This window comes from Lathamus discolor, chromosome 3, assembly GCF_037157495.1.
Source record: "Lathamus discolor isolate bLatDis1 chromosome 3, bLatDis1.hap1, whole genome shotgun sequence".
NCBI classification, from domain to species: domain Eukaryota; kingdom Metazoa; phylum Chordata; class Aves; order Psittaciformes; family Psittacidae; genus Lathamus; species Lathamus discolor.
In genome coordinates, this window is record NC_088886.1 from 77,476,652 (window position 1) to 77,490,899 (window position 14,248).

Consider the following 14,248-nt stretch of genomic DNA (forward strand, 5'->3'; position numbering starts at 1 on the left):
TCCATCCTCTTTTGAAGATGAATACTGTGTGTAATATGTGAGTGAAAAGTCCTGTAGTGCTTGTAATCAAAATAACATGTTCTTTTGGAGAAACAGTCTTTCTGTGTTGGGTGGCATGTGCCTGGCAGGAGGATGCAGAGTGTGTTTTACCCTTCCTCTTTGTCAAGGTGATGTGTCAGTTGGGGTCCTCTTTCTTCAAACTCAATATATCTAAATTGACGGCCTTATCTGAATGTATCAAATAAACTTTTCCTCATCCTTCCTTCAGTACTCTCCTTCCCCATTCTCCTCACCCTTTACTGATATTTGTCTGCCAAAGATTATATATACACATATATATATATATGTATGTATGTATGGCTTTTTGAGACAAAACAAGACACATGGTGGTTTAGAGATGTGACAGTGCAAGAATGCTGTTCTGTGTCTCTGATGTGCCTCAGTCCCTTGATGTATTTGATAATCTTTGGGTGGTACCTAAAGATACTTCTTGCAGATGAGTGTAATACATAACATTTTTGTAGTACTTTGAGTGATGTACAAACATGATTCTGATGAAAAGACTGATTTACTTGGTACACTAAATAAATGCTAGTAGAAATATTTTGTATTGTTATGGAAGTATAAGTACTGACTGCAGTTTATGTAATTTCTTTTTGCAACAGAATGCAGTAAGTATGACTTGTTTGCAGTGCTGATTTTGCTGCATGCCAAATTTTAACTGTCTTATCTAGAGCTATGCAAGTTTTGCAATCTTTGATTGATAACTGCAGTTGGTGTGAGGGGCAGTTTGATGTGGCTGAGAAAGTTTGGTGATCAGCTATGATTTTGCTTTACCTAAAACTCAAATGATTAAAGTAATCTGTGCTACCTCAATATTTTCTAATCTGCTTGCGTGTTCTTAATCTCAGTTAGCAACCATATCCTTAATTTAAACATTGAAATGATTACAGTTGCCCTTAATCATAAAAATTCTACCACCATAAGTTGTTCTTCACAGGCAATGTATAGCAGACTTATTTGATAGTGTATAAAGGCTTAGTGGTCTATTCTGCAAATTTTCAAGCGTCCTGAATAACCAAAATGTTCTTCATGGCTAGTAATTAGAAAAGAAAACAAAAAAAGGAGTGGCAGAGGAGAAAGAACCCCACAACTCCAAAGCCAAGAAGAGAAGACCAGCAGCTGATACCCAAATTTACTCTTGGTTGCGGTTATTTCTGTATATACATGTATGGAATTCTTATAATGCTAATGACTGACACAAGCACTGGGAAAGTCGAATGAAGCTGCTGTTCCCCATTTCTTTGAAAGGGGCATTTTAAACCAGTCTGCAGAATGGGCACCTGGCCTCCAAACTGCACTCGTTTAAAATAATGGAGACGAAGTGGTAAACCACAGCTTTTACACTGCACTCTTGGCCCTGGTGATGTCAGCAGTAAAACATCAGTTGACTTGAGTGAGCGAGGGCTTTACCAGTGGTATTTGGTTTCTGCAAAGAGTCACACGCATGCTTGCTCCCTAACCCTGTTTAATCAGAATTAGCCTTTTAGAGGAGTTTTGGTTTATAAAGTTCTTTTAATTTCCCTCAGTTCAGGGAGAAATTACATGAGCAGTTTGTTGGCAACAAGGAGGTGGGTTGACCTCTGGAGCCAATAATCTCTTAACCCAGGCACAGCTGCAACCAGAATAGCAGCTTGGGCTGCGGATCTGTAGTGAAATATTGGCAACTAAGTGGAGAAGAGCTAATGCTACTGTCTTAGTTTTATTCGTCAGAACCCACAGGAGATGACATTTTACATATGGGGACAGATTAGTGCAGGCAAAACTTCTGTTGTTTGTTCCCTGACACCACAGGCGCTTTTATGACCTGTCCCAAAAATATCAATACAGAGACATCATGAATATAGCCTACAGAGTTTTTGTCCCTCCCAATGGAGAAGGCCTCAGGGAAGGATTTGGTCTAAAATTTCCAAGCTAATCTCAATAAAATATCGCTTCAACCATCATAATCACAAAGCTGGAAGGATTAGTTAATAAAGCAGCTTGTTGACTTGCAGTAACTTACTCCAGCTGAGTTCCAGGGTGTTTATGCAACAGCAAATGCAAACATGTTTTGTCTGACAGGACAACAGCTTTGAGCAATTCATTATCAACTACTGTAATGAGAAGTTGCAGCAGATCTTCATTGAACTTACCCTAAAAGAAGAGCAGGAGGAATACATACGAGAGGTAATACTTGAATGGATCTTTCCTTATCCCCTCCTCATCCTGTTGTCCCTGTGAAGATACACAGGCATGTGTGCTGGAGCCTTTTCTTAGGGAACAGTCATTTTTTGGCATGGAGCATGTTTATGTCGGACTGTGTGGTAGTTACATTAAGCAAAAAAGAAGTTGGGTTTGGTTTTGTTTCACATTATGCGTTCTCCAGGTAAAAAACAGACCTAACTCTCATTCATTGGCAATGACTGGCAGTTCTGAGCAAGGGCTCATTTATTAGAAGACTAATACCGCTTTCTGTATTAGTGCCACTATCCTACTGCCTGTGTTTTAGATTGCGCAGTAGTGTCTGGGATACACCCTAACAGTGGCCACAGCTAATCCTGTTTCAAAAGGGGTGTGGGTGGGTAAAACAATAGCACACACTGTGAAAGAAACTACAAATAGATTTTTGGTTCTAGTTTTTCTTCAGTTAGAGTTTTGAAGGGAGCTGTGTCAGCGTTCTGGGTAAGTTTATGATGTGCTTTGGATCCCAGACTCTGGTGTTTGATGTTACTCTGAGAGTAAACATTGAAGTTTTAATAGGTTTTAGCAATACTCCCCATGATCTACAGAGCTCAGACAAAATACCAGCTCGCAGCTGAGCAAACTGGCATGCACTGCCCCTGCTCAAGCTGGATGACACCATTTTGCTGGGTAAACGTTTTTTAAATATAAATAACGTTCCTGCCTCATAATCCTGAGGATGATGATGGGGAAGTTTGGGAATGTCTGTCTTCTTGTTTGCATTCAGTGGTGAAACTCTTGAAACGTCATTACGACCATTTGGTTCTTGAATGATATTTAAAATGCCCTGACAAAATTAAACTGTTAAGAAGTACTGCACAATGCACATTAAGAATGGAATTAATGTTTGTTTTTCCAGTCCTTTGCCCCACCACTGTTACCTCATGATAAGTTTTATTGCTGATATTTGAAAAAAATTGGGAATATCTGATCAACAGCCAGATTCTGGATTTTTCAGATGGTTTCATCTAAATTTAGCTCTCTCTCTTCCTCCCATTAATTAAAAAAAAAAAAAAAAAAAAGAAGAAAGAAACCAAACCACTAAGAGTTTAGAAATTTTGTTCTCGGATGCTTGCAGAGGAATGGGTTTACTTCCTTATTCCCTTATATCCAGTGGGATCATGGGCCAAGCAGTACTGGGCAGGCGGACACGGGAGGAGCCTGGCGGGCTGCCATGGGAGTGCATGGGAAGCTGACACGGGTGGGGGAAAGGAATGGAGAAAGGGCTTGGCAGGCACTCAAGGACAGTCATTTTGCACAGATAGTGTTAGTAGTAGATGATTGCATTTCTTTCTTAACAAATAAAATGTTGGTAAGCATATAGAATTAAATTTGAAAATAGTGTCTTAGTTAACTGGAATATAATGCAATCGTCTAGAGGAAAAGCTGCCTCAGTTGTTTTCCTGTTCATACATTTTCCTTTTTTTTTCTTATAGGGGATTGAATGGACTCATATTGAGTATTTCAACAATGCTATAATTTGTGACCTAATAGAAAATGTAAGTTATATTCAAGAATCTCCCTGAATAATTTTTCAGTGCATAGATTGAATTTAGCTGTAAAATCTGTATGCATCTTCACATACTTTGATTTTGTAAACCAAGCCACTCCTTGTATTAGTCATCTTATTTTGTATGGTAAAAGTTTATTTTACTAATATTCCTTTTACAAGGCCATATGTTACCTTGTTAGAAATGTTGAGCAGCACCTACACAAAAAAAGAAACCAAACCCAAGCAATTATTAAATGTTTACATTTAGTTCTGTTTTCAATAGCAGATATCATGTGCTGCGTTGTAAATAACATTTCTTTTTATATGGAAACTAGACAACTCAATGACTTGTTACTGAGTGCTTTAGGTACAGAAAGTACTTGTATCTAATAAGAGGACTTCTTATGGCCTTAGCGAAGCAAGAAAGATAAAATTCCTTGACAATTGGAAAAGAACAGGATTTTAACCATTAACATGAAATGTAGGATGGTTTTACCGATAAACAAGCTACTTCCATTTAAATTGGAGTTTGAGTAAGTTATGCAAAATTCCAAGATGAAGTTCAAGACTGCTTCTGATCTCAGAAGCAGACTTTCAAAATTGCAGATGCTAAAAACCTGTTGGAAATGGGGATGAAGAAAAGAGCCAAACTGAGATGGCTTAAAGAGCATTTTACTGGGTAGCAGAAGTCAAGCAGGAGAGAGCGGTGTCCTTTTTACGTGTTGATGGAAACAAACACTAAAGCTCTTGTCTTTAAACTTCAGAACCAAACTGGAATCCTGGCCATGCTAGATGAGGAATGCCTGAGACCAGGAACTGTTACCGATGACACCTTCTTAGAAAAGCTGAACCAAGTCTGTGCCACTCACCAGCATTTTGAGAGCAGGATGAGCAAGTGCTCCCGGTTCCTCAATGACACCTCCTTGCCTCACAGCTGCTTCAGAATCCAACATTACGCTGGAAAGGTACCTGGTGAAGCAGGGAGTATGTGGTGTGTGAAAGGTGCTGCACACCTGGCTTTGGTAGAATGGGGAGGCTCTTTCTTCATTAAATGATGTTATAGTAATGGAGAAGAATTGCTTGAGTCAATAGTTGATCAAAAAATCTAGATCTGCCTTAATCTTTTCTGTCTTAAGCTTAAATTTCGTGATTTGGGCTGGAAGGTTTTCAGAGATCATAGAATCATAGAATGATTTGGGTTGGAAGGGACCTTAAAGCTCATCCAGTTCCAACCCCTGCCACAGGCAGGGACTCCTTCCACTAGAGCAGGTTGCTCCAAGCCCTGTCCAACCTGGTCTTGAACACTGCCAGGGATAAGGCAGCCACAGCTTCTCTGGGCACCCTGTGCCAGCGCCTCATCACCCTCACAGGGAAGAACCTCTTTCTTCATAATGTCTAATCTCATTCTCCCCTCTGTCAGTTTAAAGCCATTGTCCTATTACTACATATCCTTGTAAAAAGTCTTGCTGCTCTAGCTGAAATCAATGGCAGTTCTCCATCAAAGGAGAAAGATATCCCACATGTTTGATGGTGAACTGCTTGTGCTGCTACGTTTCTGGAAATAAAACACTTAGAATTACAAGAATTAACACATTTGAAGGCAAGATACTTTGGAAAACATGGCCTTTGTTGCTGAACTAGCTGAAGTCCTTAGTCATGTTGATGAGAAAGTGGAGGGTTTGTACATTTGAAGAAACTGAGTTTATTTGGACAGTCTGCATGTTTAAACAGGTGGAAGAGAAAGCTGTATAGAGGGCTTGCAAATATATTTGCTTTTTACAACATAAGCAGCATGAATAAATACAAGTCTGACAGTTTTCGCTGTGTAATTCAGTATGACCTTTTATTAATTAAAGTAATTTGTGAAAAGTTATTTTATTAAAACAAAGTGAAGCATAGGAGTTGAAACTACACTTCTTGTTTGAATCTCCTGAGCTGTTAATTTCACACAGTGAAGAACATTTGGAAAGTGTTTTATTTTTCCAGTACTGTTTAATACTTCCCTAATTTTTAATGATTTCTCAATCTTTTGAATAGCTCAATAATTTTCTCATTCAAAATAGTCTTGGAAATACCATCTTTTCAGCCTTTGAAGTGGCCATTTGTTAACTTTAGGTTATGTGTTTACCAAGAAGATTCTATAATTGCAGGTAGCATATCAGGGATTATACTTAGATATTTCTTTGGTTGTCAAAATTAAAAGTAAATTGAAAATGCCCCAGTACTTTGAGAAAGACTTCAAACAGATTGTGTCTGAGCAGGCACTGGGGGTCTTCAATTGTTAGTGGCATCTACTTACCCAGCAGCGCAGTCAGTGAATTCCTCCTATTTTGGGAGGAATGTTGTTTTTCCATCCTCAGCTGAGAATGTTTTGATCTAGTCATCGGACAACAAAAGATTGACTCTGTTTTTATGGAATACAAGCGAGTTCATATGAGCAGTTCTTGCGGCAGTGGTATTTACCACACCTGTCAGAAACAGAAACGTGTACTCAAAAGTGCTGCCTGAGTTCCCAATCACTTGCTGTTGTGTAAAATATGGCTATGTCTATACCAGATTTATTCAGTATTCTGTGTACATAGTACGTATCTACACAGAACTGAGAAATCATGAAGCTGAAGAATCTGTATTATTAATTGTCACAATTAATCAAACTAAATTCCCTACCCTCAAAAATTAAAAAGAACAGTAGCAATCTGGGATCTACATGAAGTTCCCCTAGATGCCCACTGGGTCTCCAGCTGCAGGTCAGAGCTTTGCATTTATGCTTGTTGCTGTTGGACTGTTTTCCTGGTAAAAGTCCTTTAAAAGAACAGTCCCCTGAGGACTGCAGATAGCTGCTTGCTGCTGTGATACCAAGAGGCGATATTTCATATCTTGTTTTAGTTAGGCAAATAATGTAAGCATTAGTACTTTGAAGGGAAAGGGTATTTTTGCTGCTGTGATTCAAAGGAAAGAAAGAAAATCTTTTTTTTCAGCCAGAAAAAGATTGTTTTGAACTATTGGCAGGTGGTGGTGTATCACAGTTGTCATGGGAGAAGGTTTTTCCCATTTCAGAAACCAGAATTGATCAGCACAAGGACCTGTTAGCAGTATGAGAAAATGCATCTTTCTCAGATAGCATGTTCACAGCAATTTTTTCCAACTAAAAGTCTTCCGAATGTCAAACTTAAAATGAAAGCTGAAATGTCTTTTGTGTTGGATAGTGAAAAAGAAGGAGAAATCAATTTCTTGGGTCAGTTTTGAAGTGGCCTATGTGATAGTACAGAGCATGCTCTGATGAGACTCTTCTGTATTGTTCAGGTTATGTACCAGGTGGAAGGATTTGTTGACAAAAATAATGATCTCCTGTACCGTGACCTCTCCCAGGCCATGTGGAAGGCCAGTCACTCTCTTATCAAAGCGTTGTTCCCAGAAGGGAACCCTGCTAAGATCAATCTAAAGAGACCACCGACAGCAGGTTCACAGTTCAAGGCTTCAGTGGCTACCCTGATGAAGAACCTTCAGACAAAAAATCCAAACTACATCAGGTAAATTACCCTGTGGCAAAGCTCTGGTGAGGCAAACTTAACAAATAATATCTTGATATCCAAGGATAAACTATTGAAATGCATGGTTTAAACTTGTATAATAGTTGTTGATGAGCACAGTGCTACAAACAACTGTTTGCTTTCCTTTCCAGATGCATCAAACCCAATGACAAAAAGGCTGCACACATCTTCAATGATGCTCTGGTGTGCCACCAGATCCGCTACCTTGGTCTTCTGGAGAATGTCCGTGTCAGAAGGGCAGGTTATGCATTCAGGCAGGCGTATGAGCCTTGCCTAGAGAGGTACAAAATGCTGTGTAAGCAGACGTGGCCCCACTGGAGAGGGCCAGCCAGGTAGGAAAACATCAGTATTCTTGCCTGTCCACTTCCAGTGACTGGAATTGCTATTGTCCATGTGTTCTGATTTTTTTTTTTTTTTTTAATTTAATAAACTTTCAAGTATTTTTAAAGTAAATTAAAAAGTAGGCCAATGTGGCTCAAGTGTTTTATTTGTATGTTGTTCTTTAGCATCTTGTTCCAGATTTTGGCTGAGTTCCCTCACTGGGAACTTTCATTAACTTTTCATTAGGCTAAAAATTAACAGTTCTTTGGCAAAGGTGATGATTTTAGTGATGAACTGATCTACTAATGGAAAGGGTTTTGCATATGAACAAGGAGACCGTGTTGGATTTAGAATGTATTTCAGCCTTTACTCATTTGAGCCTGAAAGAGAGTAGGGGGCTAGGGAGGAAAGGGAGAAGAGAGGCTGGAGTGGAATCAAAATGACTAGAAGGTCTGGAATGATCAGAAGGGCACTTTAATAACCAAAGTGTAGGAATACCCATTTCTTTGAAGGCAGGCACTCAATCTTCCTCTGTCCCTTCAAGAATGATATTACATAATGATTGGTGAAAAACTATGAGATAATATATTTTGCAAATAAATTGTATTAAATATATAACTTTAAATTGCGTGATATTCACATATGTTTTTCAGGTAATGTCCTATTTAGGCAAATGGGCTTCTCAATTCTTTTTACACTTGGCCACCAATAGCATGATTTAAATTTCTTTCATAATAGTTTCATACCTTTACCTATAATTTAAATAGTTACGTTATCAAGGTAATGGTGGAGGTGCAGTACTGGTAACAATGTCATTGTTAATCATCACTAAGATCAGTGCAATTCGTAGAATAATGGAATGGTTTGGGTTGAAAGGGACCTTAAAGCTCATCCAGTTCCAACCCCCTGCCATGGGCAGGGATACCTTCCACTAGAGCAGGTTGCTCCAAGCCCCATCCAACCTGGCCTTGAACACTGCCAGGGATGGGGCATCCATAGCTTCTCTGGGCAACCTGTTCTGTTTTCTATTTTTGTTGACACTTAGAAAATGCAGTTGGTAGAGTGTGGAACATGAGCATTTGTCAAATTTGTCAGTCTTTATTTCACATTTTGATGTTAATGTGAGATCCCTCCCTTTTTCCTTTATTTTTTAGATAAAATTATTACAGATACAAGAGGAAAAATAGGCCATTGCTGGTGCTGTTACAAAATTCCCTTTTTTTCCACCAAATTATGTTGAATCTTTACAGTGATTATCCTTGCCTTTAGCCAAGTAACCAGTGAGTAAATGAGTTAGGTTTTCAATCTTCTTATGTCAAGCACAATTTGAGAATTTAAAATATGCTTTCATATACTTTCCATAAATTATTCTGTGACTGTGTAAACTAAGAAGTTTTAGAGCTGGAGGTCGTGTTTGTTAAGCTCATTTGCTTCTTATTAGGGCTGGAGTAGAAGTCCTGTTTAATGAATTGGAAATCCCTGAAGAAGAATTTTCCTTTGGTAGATCAAAGATATTCATCCGCAACCCAAGAACAGTAAGTGAAAAATGTCTTCTGCAAAGTCAAGCTGTCTTTCATAAGGGTAGCCTGTTACAAACGGCATAATTCACTAGTTGGCTACTACAGATTTTTCTAGACACAGCACTTTGATACAGTGCTGTGAAATTCAGCACTAAAAAAGGGCACTTTTTAATGTTAGACCCATTAAAACTGAAGCGAATCAGGACTCTACAATAGTTGTCAGCTAAATTTAATGTTACTTTTGTGTGCCAACTTGTGGCAGTGTATCTGAGACAGACTTTGTTGGTGTATCTGCCTGTAGCTCTGGAGGTGAATAAACCAAAAGAAGTCTGAAGGGGGACTTGAATAAAGGAGAGATTTCTCTTACAATAATTGTGCTTATGGTTTTTTTTCTGGTTTCTTCTTCCCTGCTGTTTTTCTTCCAATGTCAACCAAAACCCTAAAAAAACCCCACACTCAGCTCTTCAAGCTAGAAGATCTGAGGAAGCAGCGGTTGGAGGATTTGGCTACTCTAATTGAGAAGATTTATAGAGGTTGGAAGTGCCGTACACGCTTCTTGTTAATGAAGAAAAGCCAGATTGTGATTGCTTCCTGGTACAGGAGATATGCAGTAAGATACTATCTTTACTAAATGGGGGTTTCTTTTCATTGTTTAATACATTTTTTTCATATCACCTTGATAGTATATTTCATATGATATGTATGGGGAAGTGTTGGAAAAATTCAATTTTATGTTAATATTTAAGTACCAGTAATGTAAATAAAGACAATTTAGTTTCTGTAGGCCACTATTAAGTGTTTACATTGTGCTTGTGCTTAAGTAAGTAAAAAGCTCACCAGAGCTCCTTTAGCTTTGGGAGAGCAGGATTTTGTGGCCCAGCTGGGAAGAGCCTTTCTCATTCAGGTAAAATGGTGGCACTTATGATGCTTTCAAAACATATGGTTAATGAGTAAAATATATTCAATAATATACATCTGCAATTGTGTGGAATTCAGTCATTCCTCAGGCTTTTTGTATTTTTGCCTTATTTGGAACCGTTGCATTTGAGACTCAAGAATGCTGCTTGGGAGGATCTCAGGGACTTGTTTTAATTATAGCTCATAAGCCTTGTAGTTCAGTATTGTTATTGGTTCAGTTCTAAACTAGTTTCAGATCTGTTTGCACAGAATCCCTTGTACAGAACACTGGGTAGTCTGTGTCATGAAGTGAACAGTATTGTTATGACTCTTTAATGTCTTTGTCAGTAAAAAAGATTAATATGATTAAAAATGTTTTATTGTTTTTAAGTTTTAAAACAATTCTTAAGCATCTCAGCTGCATTTTGTTACTGTGTGCATATCAGAAAGCTTGTTAAAATATATGATACGGAAAGAAAGCATTTTAAACTGCAAGTTGCAGAATTGACAATCTCTGTTTTTCATTTGACAAGCACTTCTGTTTATCACCTTGAAAGCTGTTAGTGTTTGGTTCAGTTATCTTGGATAATTAGAGAGAAGTATAGATCATTTGGAAAAAGTATGAATAAATGTTGGGTTTTTTTGAACTTCTGTGGCAGAATGCACTATTACTATGAATAGTGTTATTACAGAATTGCATTGTGCCCATATGGCGTCATGATGATCTCAGTCTTATGAACTAAAAGTGGAGTTCCACAGCTAGATTGGTACAAATTTTAATATCAAGAAATGGACAAAGGCCCGTGTGACCAAGTGCACATTGCTGTTGATTTCTTAACTGTAAACCTTTATTGCTTCACTGGTTGAACACGGCAGCAGTTGTCTTTGAATACAGGATGCAGTCATAGCGAGACCCTCAATTACTTACAGGTGACAATAGTGATATTTCCTCAGCCTCTTCAAGCAGATGTAGGGCACCATTCTCCTAACCCAACACGATTGCTAGGCACTGTGATTCATAAGGAATCCCCTGCATGAACAAAGCTTTTTGACAACTCCTTGTGCTGGAGGCTTCACTAAAGGATCTGCAGACACTTGCCTGTCTGTTCCATTGCAAGGAATGACACATCAGTCATGGCATGAATGTGGCCTAGAGGGGATTCTCTCTAGCTTGCTCGCAGAGCTGTTCACTGTAATTGAGTGAGCTGAGTGTCACATTAAAAGCCTTGTTGCAAAGTCTGTCAATTGTTGTTCACTTAGTGTAATACTAACCACTGGACTACTAGAAAACTGAGCATTTTAGAAGGCAAATGCTCAGTTGTCCAGGAAATTTATTGTTCAAACTGGCATACTTGGATAATATTCCATCATGTCATTCAGGAATCCATGGGTTTTCTTTTTTCTGGTTCCTAAATTATCGTCAGCTTTTGGTATTATAAACAGACTGTGGGTGATAGGAACCGCGCAGGTCTATGAAAAGATGGTAAAAGCTTAGCCAACAAACCTGAGCATTTATTTGTATGCAACTCTGTTGGTGAGAAATGCAAATAAAGCTGTTACTGTTAGTGTCTAATCCATGTCACTTTTGTGCTGCTGACCACGAACTTAGTGTTTCTGTAAATAGAGAGTGGCATTGTCCATGCAGCACTGTTGATGTGCTTTGTTTCCCCTCGAGTTGAACACAGAATCTACGCTCTGATCTGCTTGGTCAAAAACTGTTGACTTTTTACATGTAGTGCTTGTGTCCTTAGTTGTACTAGCAAGCGTTAGTAAGGGAAGTTTTATTATGCAATATTTTAAAATTGCAATATTCTGTTCTAAGCATCACATATTTATTTCCAATACAGCAACAAAAAAAGTATCAGAAGATAAAGAGTTCGGCTATTATAGTACAGTCCTACATCAGAGGATGGAAGGTGAGTTCCCTGTTACTGTGGCTAAGTCTGCATAGTGAGCTAAGGAGCAGGTCAGAAAACCCATTCCAAATGCACTGAGCCTTCTGACTTCAATGTGTTTTGTCTGTTGAGCTGTGGCTGTGCCATAGCCCTTGTTAAATGCTCGTGTTTGCCTCAGAAGTGGTGAATTTGGGACATCTGCATGCAGCCTGAGCTGTAAATCACTGCAAACAGTGCAAGGGGAAGGCTGGGACCACGCTGAACTACTCATGTTATCCTTGGGGCATCCTCTGACAGATGATTTGGAGAGAGATACACTCCTTACGTGGGCTGGAGTGTGACTGAGGGAATCTGGTGTTCAGAGCAGACCTAGGTACATGCTAACCAGGCACTGTGGCAGCTCCAGAGTGGAATGGTCTGGGACTCTGCCACTGGGCTTACAAAAACTATTAACATTGGACTGATTTGGTAGAAATAAGTTGTGGTTGGAGTTTATTTTACAATTAACAGGATTCTCAGAGAATGAACAAAATAAAAGCAGGCTTAAAATAAAGAGCTTGGGTCACCTGTGCATTGTGTTACTTGGGTTAAGTCTTTGATTCTCTGTATGCTACATGGAGGAGTGAAAGTACCGTACTCAACTTGTGTTGAGCAAATACTTTATTGCTGTTTTCTTGTCCTCTGCCTCAATTTGCTACAACTTTGCTTTTTTGAGAGGTTTGTATTTCGTGAAGGTATAATCCCTCAGCCATAGTAGGGACTTAAGGAGTGATGCTGTAATAAGAGGTAAAAATGAGGTTAACAGCTCACATGAAAGCAGCCACAGTGCTTAAAGCAACTACTGCTGTCCAGCTTCAGAAAAAAATGTCCCTGGGCTTCTCTGTTTCCTTATTAACCTTTCTCCACCCCACTAAATCTGTCTTTCTCCTCTAGGGAAGAGAAAACTGCCTTTAATTCTGGAGTCAGTTCCCTTCCTGTCAGTCAGGGAAGGAAGGGGCTGCAGTTACTAGCTATAGGTGTAAACAGCCCTTTCCTGCCCAGAAGGTTTTAAAGTTTGCCAGCAATAATCTAGTGTAATTTGATTTTACTATTTTTCTTGATTTTTACTTTGTCTTTATTATTTTGTTTAAATGAGTTAAAAATATCCTTTCAGTCCAACTATTGACCTACTGTCTTTTCCCATGAGTGTTATTTGAAGAAAACTGGGTAAAAGCATCATCTCATCTAGAGTTATGGTTTTGTGTTTGCTATTGGAGAACATGCTCTTCTTCGGTAGCACTGCCATAGATAAAAGCCTGGTATGGCAGCAGCCTTTAGTGTGACCTAAAGCCAGGCAATTTACTTGTGATTTATTCTCATTGCAGTCTAAATGGATACGACATATGAGACATCTACTGTGTGGAGGAAAAGCATTGTTGCCATTGTACAGACAGACATACAGATATCTCAGATGATGCAGCAAATCTGGGAGAAATCTAAACATTGAGCTAAGGTCCCCTGAAGTGCCACTCCCAAACTCTCCCTTGTGAACAGAATCCTCTCTGGAGCAGTGAATGTTAGGCTGTGTAGCATTTATGAATCTATTGGCTTGGGGATTTGGAGGTGGTGTTTTTTGGCTTTGCCTAAATTTCCAGGTTGTAGTGCCTTAGTTTAAAATCATTTTTTTTTTTTTTTTAATAAAATAGCATTTTCAATTGCTTACAGGCTCGGAAACTTCTCCGGGAACTTAAGCATCAGAAGCGTTGTAATGAAGCTGCCACAATAATTGCTGCTTATTGGCATGGTACCCAGGTAAGAAAATGGCAAGAAATGGTGGATTTAATTGACTCGAGGTAGATAGAATGAAGAAGGCTCTTCAGGATAAAGTTATCTGGGAATATTTTCAGTGCCTTAAACTGCTGATTTTTTACTTCTGCTTCTCTTTGCTCCTAACATGTTCTAGCTGGTGCAGTCTGGGAAGCTGGGACATGCTTTAATATTTGCCGGTTTTAATGACTGGTTTCTTTCTCTCTTTCTTGCACCATTGGGAACTTGCAGTAACCTTTTCTTTCCTAAGCTTTTCTATATCCCATTTTCAAATGCATCACAGGCGCGAAGGGAACTGAGACGACTGAAGGAGGAGGCTAGAAATAAACATGCTATTGCTGTTATTTGGGCTTACTGGCTTGGATATAAGGTATTTCATGCACATATCACATGCTCCTCTCCATTACCCAACAATAGAAACATTTAATCAGTAGTAGATGGTGAGAATTAATGACTAATACAGTTGACTTGAATAGAGCATGA

General features: G+C 38.9%; 1 protein-coding gene across 4 annotated transcripts in view; it reads left to right on the forward strand.

The window, feature by feature from the left end:
- MYO1B (myosin IB) overlaps positions 1-14,248 on the forward strand; it is a 125,542-nt gene that overhangs the window by 93,861 nt on the left and 17,433 nt on the right. For 2 of the 4 annotated variants that reach the window (XM_065669943.1, XM_065669947.1), the window contains exons 14-23: positions 2,125-2,229; positions 3,720-3,782; positions 4,540-4,740; positions 7,079-7,305; positions 7,458-7,658; positions 9,089-9,182; positions 9,628-9,777; positions 11,912-11,980; positions 13,664-13,750; positions 14,049-14,135. In XM_065669943.1, coding sequence (XP_065526015.1) covers positions 2,125-2,229; positions 3,720-3,782; positions 4,540-4,740; positions 7,079-7,305; positions 7,458-7,658; positions 9,089-9,182; positions 9,628-9,777; positions 11,912-11,980; positions 13,664-13,750; positions 14,049-14,135 — 1,284 coding nt within the window. The remainder of the gene's footprint in view (positions 1-2,124; positions 2,230-3,719; positions 3,783-4,539; positions 4,741-7,078; positions 7,306-7,457; positions 7,659-9,088; positions 9,183-9,627; positions 9,778-11,911; positions 11,981-13,663; positions 13,751-14,048; positions 14,136-14,248) is intronic. The other 2 variants (XM_065669944.1, XM_065669945.1) reach the window with 1 other exon arrangement.